The sequence below is a fragment of the Priapulus caudatus genome, unplaced genomic scaffold (assembly GCF_000485595.1).
Source record: "Priapulus caudatus unplaced genomic scaffold, Priapulus_caudatus-5.0.1 Scaffold183, whole genome shotgun sequence".
Lineage (NCBI taxonomy): Eukaryota > Metazoa > Priapulida > Priapulimorpha > Priapulimorphida > Priapulidae > Priapulus > Priapulus caudatus.
This window is the reverse complement of record NW_014577244.1, coordinates 325,239-333,716: the sequence shown is the minus strand read 5'-3', so window position 1 is coordinate 333,716 and position 8,478 is coordinate 325,239. Positions and strand designations below refer to the sequence as shown.

Here is an 8,478-nt window from a genome sequence, read left to right as displayed (position 1 = left end):
TGTGTGTGTGTGTGTGTGTGTGTGTGTGTGTGTGTGTGTGTGTGTGTGTGTGAGTGTGTGTGTATGTGTGTGTGTGCTTTCTTTCTTTCCCATCCTTCACTCTTCCTCTCCCTTCAACGTCTTCGCTTCCCACGTTAACTCCCTTGTTATCTCTCTCTCTATCTCTCTCTCTCTCTCTCTCTCTCTCTCTCTCTCTCTCTTTCTTTCTCTCTCGCGCGCGCTCTTCCCCTTTGCTCTTGCGTTCACTCACTACGCCTCAAGCTACAACAAATAACGCAAGTCGCACACGTAGCAGCTGTTTCCCGCTTGCCGACCGCGCTGTTCATCGCTCGCATTTCCTCCTCACGCGTCTTTGAAAAACGCGTCGATGTCGCGTCGCCTCTAGAGACGCATTACCTAAACCGCCGCTACCACGAATCTGCCCGCTTCGACGTCATTTCAACGTTGATCAACGTTGATCGAGTCATAGGAGCTGGATGACAATTAAAGCGCTAACGACATCGCGCGTCGCAAGATGGCGAACGCGCGTCTGAGACACATGCACTGTCAGCGGCTGGCTAATTGAATAAGCTATTGATTGAGGCGTAAGGCGACGTGAGATGCCGACACGTTTGATGAGCGGACGAAACGTTAGTAACGACCCTCCGTCGGCACACATTAAGCGCCGATTGAAAAGGTTAAACGGCAGTCATACTCGAATGATGCGATTCGATGGTCGAGATGCGCGAGAATGAGTGAGACAGACAGACACACAGACAGACAGACGGACAGACAGACAGACGGACAGACAGACAGACAGACGGACAGACAGACGGACGGACGGATGGACAGACGGACAGACAGACAGACGGACAGACAGACAGACGGACAGACAGACGGACGGACGGATGGACAGACGGACAGACAGACCGACGGACGGGCGAACGGACGGACAGACGGGCAGACGGACCGACAGACGGCGTGCATAAGAAAGAGAAGGTGAGTGGGAGCGGGAGTGATAGATAAATACAGAGAGAGAGAGAGAGAGACCGCAAAAGCAAGCGTGACTTGCCAACGAAATGCTGCAGTGTGCGATAACAGGCGACGGACGGACAGACGGACGGACGGACGGACGGACGGACGCGGGCTGTACACGAGCCTGCGCGCGACAGTCATGCAGTGTCGTGATGGGACCGCTTACACACAAACGACTGGAAACCCTCCCGGCGCAGTTTTCAGTTCTTTGATAATTGCTGTGTAGTTTAGATTAACAGTAACCGTGTACCGACAGTCACAATATATTGAGCGTGGCAAAAAAGATGTGCGACAGGGAAATAAGACTGGTCGGAAAGGGGACTAATTGGCTCCATAATAAAAGTTCATAAAACAAATTGCATCGCATGCCTTAAAATTGATTTAAGCACGTGCGATATACGCGTGCATGTATATACCGATTTTGTTCTGAAAGCAATGAAAGGATTTAATTCGGGTACCTTCCTCTACATTATTGAGTTCAACATTTAGGGTATTTATAACTCGACACGCGATGGCAAATATTGCACTGGTTAAACAAGCCGTTTTTACTTCTGGCAATACTATATATATATATATATATGCTCTGGTATTAACGCACGCGGCCGCGCGAGTAGCAGCAGACTCGACACAGCTCGTTACATCGATACGATATAACCGATATATACGATATTTACACTAGGCTATCACGAAATGCGCTATTTCTGCGATGTGACATATATTTCGATACGGCCGATGCACTGGCTTCTGTACAGGGTGAGGCGGGATCATACTGAACAGGAACATGCACCGTCGTTGTATCACCATCGTGCGCGGTATCACCTCGTACATAAATATATACTATATATATAAGCGCCACGCTCTAGGGCGGATAGGGGCTATGTCTCCCAGGGTACTATTGGAGGGTACTCTGGGTACGGTTCGATATTATATCGGAACGTACCCTGGTACTATCTAATATGCCGGACCGTACCTCGCCTACTCCACTAACGAGTCTGGGGAGTCGCCTCCGCCTATTCCCTAACCCTAACACTAACCCTAACCCTAACCCTAACCATATCAGATAGTTACCAGGGTACGTTCCGATATATCGAACTATACCCAGAGTACCTTCCGATTCCAATTTAGCGCGATCTATATATATAGTCACGTAACTATTATGAACTATTCATAAATAGTTATAACTATCATATAACTAATATTTGGCGGATCTAGGGGGGTGTCCGAAGAGTTCGGACCCCCTTTTAATTTCAAAGTGCCCTTAAAAATAATTTTCTGCTAACAATTTGGAATTCCATCTAGTACCCTGGGGGACATAGACCCTATGAGCCGCTCTAGGGTCACAAACGTATAATAGATAGTCATCATATCGCGTATATCATGATGCCGAAGGCGCATTAATGATCATAAATTATAATAATTAATGATCATATCAATGAATACCCTTGACAATAACCATTCTCATAGCGTCTTATACGATTGATCATTAAAAGTGGCGCACATAAAACAAATAATTAAATAACATAATCGAACTATTTAACGTCTCTTTTAAAAACCTTTTGCGTCTTTGATCATCTTAGGGAAATCTCTGCGAATTATTGTCATTTGACTAACCTTTGTTGTTTACTGGCATAACGATGCCATGCCCTTGAAAACGAGCCATTTTGTCGCAACTCGCTTATCTTCGTATAACACTCGGAATTTAAGCCGAACTCGCGAGGAGAAACCGCTACGATATTTCTATTACGACCAACTAACCAAAGTGTGTTTGCTCGTGACTCACGGCTAGCCGGTCTCGGGTAGCGCTTGCGCTGTGGTAGGCACGCGCGCTTAGCAATGAATATCCCGCATACACGTTATATCAGCTTGTTTTTATTAACTCTTGGTTATATCAGGAGCTAATAATACGCTCCCTATTTCCGCTTGGTAACACGGGAAATAACCCAGGAAAACTGCAGCCGAAGCAGGAACTGTATGAAACTATAGAGGTCGGAGAAAACTTCTACCAAAGGTCGGCGAGATGGTCGAGTTGTCGCATTATTATCACCAGAGAGATCACGTGAATATATTGGCTTTCGATTAAATTGCGCCGCCACAACAAACAAGAGAGCAATCTTCATCTCTGTGGTGAGATTGTGGTCCGACGTCGCCTCACTGTGGAGATAGATACGTCGTGACGCATGACAGAACAATGTAGTGATCACGACATCGTCTGCTTTAATAGCATGAGTCGGTAATTGCCAGCCGATAATACGCGGTTAACCCGACTATGCACATGTTTATTTAGTGAATCAGTCATTAAATTCTCTTTGTCCTTGCAATATCACTTACAAACATCAGCGGTCTCCCCGCGAACATCCGCTAAACAACTTCCCGTCTGGCACTCAGCGCGTTTCCCATCTCATGGATTATATAATTAGAATGAGTTGAAAGCGTGCGCGAGGATCGGCTTTACGCCGCGTTCGCATTCCACGCTTGCACGGGATAAGTGCATAATAAAGATAACACGCATTAAGACGCAAAACAACTGTAATGTTTCAGCTGCGTTATACGCCACATACACAGCAGGGCGACGCCAGCGCATGCACTCCTGTCGGACTCGCGGAAACCGATAGGCCTACCGTTCTGTCTTGCTATTTCTACTGCATGCTATCACGCTGTGTGGCTTTATTGAAGCATGGAGCTACTGACGGCAACTCGTACAACATGCGAGCTGTAACGCATCATCACTCATTGTTTTGTTGACATGTCAACCATGCGTTTTAATTAAAGGCGACGAGTTCGAAATGTGCAGTATGTAGTAATTAACATAAGTACATAAATGTATGTATATATAAACATATATATATATATATATATATATATATTCCGATGGTTACTATATAATATGTTGTTTAACATTTATTGTTGTTTATATAAATCCGCTCACATATGACAACGTCACATAGATGCATCGATAACACCGGTAATGTGGTGGATTCCAGCTGACAAGTCTACCACATAGGTAGCGTTAGGTACGAACATACACCAGCAATGGCTGTTGTGTGGAATCTAACAGGAACTATAATGTTGGTTATGGCGCTACTACGAAAGCAAAATTTTTGTGTTAAATTTATTACACACATTGTATGTGTGTGTGAGAATCATGGTACACATTTTAACTGGTAGGCCCGTGTATTAATTATATATATATATATATATATATAATATATATATATTATATATATATATATATATATGTATATATATATACATATATATATATATACATTGCTATAGACCTAGTTGTCAAGATTCCTGTCGGCAACATCGTCCGACGAAGCACACGACATGATCATCTCACATTTCGCTTCCGCATAAAGAGCAATATGGCGCCAGACAAACGATGGCTGCGCACGATGGCCACAAGAGGCGTCACGACGAGCACTTCTTAATAGACTTTGCTCCGGATGACTTCGACGATGCCTTCGGGTCGTAGAAGCACTGGAACTCGTAGCCTTTCTTTTTGAACCTATCCTTGAATGCCGTCGTCTCGAGTGGATCCCACGGGGTGAACGTGCACTGCAACATCAAACAACGGCACGATGAGTCGCAAGTTTTGTTTTCGCGAGTGAAGACGATGACGGTGCTTGTGCGCCGCCCTACTCACATCGTCATTCTTACGTCGACTTTAGTGGCACGCGCGCGCGGAGTGTGCGAGGAAGCTGAAAAATCGACGCGCTGCTTTTTCATTGCGTTTTCAATTCATTTCGCGTCAGACTGGTCGTCGCACGCATCGTTCATTCATCCGACTCACGCAGCCACACGGCCGGCGTCACTGCGACAAAACATCGGACAACTATACAGATAAATACACGCATCGCCACGTACAACTGTAATGCATCATACGTAATAAATATATATATTTATTTATTTATTTATTTATTTATTTATTTATTTATTTATTTATTTACCAAGAACTTTATGTGCTGTAATGTATGGGTGTGGCAATATACGACTTACGATGCGCGCGCGCGCGCCACACACACACACCACACACACACACAACACACACATCACACACACACACACAGCACACACACACACACACAAGAGAAAGAGAGAGAGAAACACAGAAAGAGAGAGACACGAAAGAAAAAAAGAAAAAGAAAGTGAGGGGCGAGGAGAAAAGGAGAGAGACATTTTCACCTACATGAGATCTGATGAGATGTTGACTGTTTGTTGCGCTTCAGTGTCGCCTGAGTCGTCGTCGGCGTAGTACCGACTGCAGCACGCCAGGCAGCCATCCGATCATTCATATACGGAATCACGACAACTTACGGAATTCACCGAGACAAAATGCTTTCTTGTGTCGACGTGATTAATCGCAAACGTAAGCATCAGCAATACGTTAGAAAATTTATTGAATTTTTTCAGCACCACCGCGCAGTCACGGCAAATGAACGAAGAGGAAAGAGCAGGGCAACGCGGGCGGGCGACGGCGAGAGAGCGGAGCCAGAGCAAAGCGAGGCAATACATGGTTTACGATCGAGAATTGGTTGGAGAAGGTGAAAGAGCAACGAGCGAACGAGAGCAGAGAGAGAGGGGGAAAAGAGAGATAAAGTTGAGACAGGACTTAAACAGAAAATGTGGGGAGAGAAACGCGAGTCAAAGAGACTGAGACGAGAGAGAACTGGGAGAGTTCGTTGTAGAAGACACTGCAGATTAGAAAGGGTGTTACTCATGCCTCTGACACACACCACACACACCACACACACACACACACACACACACACCACACAACACATACACACACACACACACACACACACACACACACACGCACGCGCACTGCACACACACACACCACACAACCACACCACACACACACACACACACACACACACACAACACACAATATATATATATATATATATTTATATATATATATTATCTACTATATATAAGCGTATTGCGTGCTTGCGTGCGTACGTATATGTGTTTGGGAGGGGGCGTAGGTTTGTGTTCTTGAGTATGGCTAGCGATGCGGAGCTCAGATCTACTTATGCAGGATTCTGTGTTAACCGCATTCAATTACATAATAGTAGCAGTAACTTTTCCAATGTAATCCTATCGAATTCAACACCCCTACAACGATATTCTTCACTCGAGGCGACGTGTTTTTGAGCTTGAAAGATTTACCCTCAACTCACGGCATCACAGTTACTTATCAGAGTTATTGTTACCCTACGCAGAAGTCATAACTGTTCACTCACATGTTAATTGCAATTAATATGTTAATTGGGTGATTTGGCTTAATTCGCATCTCAACGCCTCTCATCTATATAATTTCTTTCATTACCATGGCCGCCATCTTGTATCTTCTCGCTCAGTGTGTCTACTCGTAGCGTTTCCTAAACATTACAGCCGCCCCATCCGCATTTCTACGAATACGTCAGGAGCAACGGATGTGTGACGGGTGACTGCCGCAATATGCAAAGTAAACAGCAGTCTTATGTGCATGGGAGTACTATGCATCTCTACTGTAGATGGAAACAGGCCGCCCTTGCATACGCCAAACCCATTCGAGGAGATATCGGGCGAGCTCTCGGCATAGTCGTATGTCAGACTCTGTCATGGGCATGACTCGAATTTTGCCATCGGATACATCCGCCTTGCACGGATTGGCGTGTATCGGAAGGTATCGGTAGTATAGCGGGATGTGCGAATAGCGCACGTGCTAAGATTACGAATCAGCCGGACGTATTCCTCCGTCCAAGGAGAGGGTATACGAAATCGCTTGTAACTTCGATAGCACCTCGTCGTTGTCTTCTCACGTTCGGTGTGTCTCCTGTCTGACGTTTCCGCGACGAAAGATTGATCCCCGCGGAAATTGCCGCACAGCTGCCGGCGCACGCGCACAACGCGCCAGCGCCTGAAGCCGACGTGGTGACGTCATCAGTATAATGTCGTCTGCTGGCGCTCACCGGGAGGGCGCGCTCCCGCCGCTTATTGCGGGCCAGTTACGGGAGCTACTTCTAAGAATCTCACAACTACCCTACACGGGCGATATGACCGCGCGTCTTGCTTAAGCCTGTATCGTTAACCGCCCTCTCGCGTCAGACGGCTGTGGTCGATGTAGCTGTGGTCGATGGTAAAACGCGGCAATTAAACGCGCGCAATACCCGCGCAAATGGCTGCCCGTTAAAGTGTTATATATGGCTCAGCACGCGCTGACAGGCGCGCGGCCCTCATTTGCGATCCGGGTTTACGATTTCCCTTCATCTGACGTTAGCCACGCCGGTTATTAATAGTATCGTTATGCATTACTGCTAGACGCAGAGGAAATTATGGTTCGCTGTGCGCATGGTTCATCGTGAAACAGCATGCAGAATTGCAATGTTGAATTTTGTTCACAACATAAACACAAGCATCAATCGCTCCCAAACGCCATGTAGTATGCAAAAACAATGCGACCTCCTAACGTTAAGTAAAAAGACAAAAATCACGCGCCCCCGACGTCGAAAAAACACAGTTTACCTGAAAGAGCCACGTGGCTACTATCTTGCACCGTTGTGGTTTTGATCCTGTAGACTAATCAATCGGTGCTACAAAATATTTAGCCGATTACTTTAAATGCCTTAAAGTCTTCGTAGAATTGTTTTGTTAATGGAGTTTAGGTTGCATTACCAAGGACAAGAGAGGTGTCTATTCTTGGCTGTTTGTTCGGCGGTGCGTTGCTCGTGCATAGCAGAAAGAAAGAAAGAAGAATCAGAGCGAGTGTAATCACGTTGAGCAATTCATATTCAATTACTACTTGTTTTTTACTTGACGCCGCGTGTGGAAGCTGTAGAGTTTCGATCATACATGGAGCTATGCTGGCTGCGACTTTATATGCTCTCTGTAGATCCCACTAAGTTGGACAGGTGAATATGTAGCGGCTAGACCACAGGTCATCACTTCAGAATTGGAGTTAGGCATGATGCCACCTATCTCACCACACATTAAAGATTACTGAGATATATCAACGACAGTAGCCACTCGAATCAATTAGCGATGGAAGACGATCGCTCCCGCAGGATGAACTCTAGCATTGGGTGAAAAGATTGGAGATGGTTGTCCGGAACACTGACAAGAAAGCGATTGCAGGAGATTCGTAGTTGATCTGTGCTCCCTTAGGAGCGTTGGGCCAATGTAACGCATGTCAAATCCATTCTACAGTTAAATAATCGCAAGAAGATAAGTGACGTATGTTTTACATGGGGTGACATTGTATATTTATATAATAGGTAGATAAATAGATAGATGGATAGATAGATAGATAGATAGATAGATAGATAGATAGATAGATAGATAGATAGATAGATAGATAGATAGATAGATAGGTAGATAAATAGATAGATGAATAGATAGATAGATAGATAGATAGATAGATAGATAGATAGATAGATAGATAGATAGATAGATAGATAGATAGGTAGGTAGGTA

The 8,478-nt window shown here is 45.2% G+C and overlaps 1 protein-coding gene across 2 annotated transcripts in view; it reads right to left on the bottom strand.

The window, feature by feature from the left end:
- Positions 1–4,277: 4,277 nt before the first annotated feature.
- The window catches only part of LOC106806867, a 20,420-nt gene continuing 16,219 nt past the window's right edge, over positions 4,278–8,478 (bottom strand). For both annotated transcript variants that reach the window (XM_014809003.1, XM_014809004.1), the window contains one exon: positions 4,278–4,572. In XM_014809003.1, the coding sequence (XP_014664489.1) occupies positions 4,426–4,572 (147 nt within the window). In that variant the 3' untranslated portion in view covers positions 4,278–4,425. The remainder of the gene's footprint in view (positions 4,573–8,478) is intronic.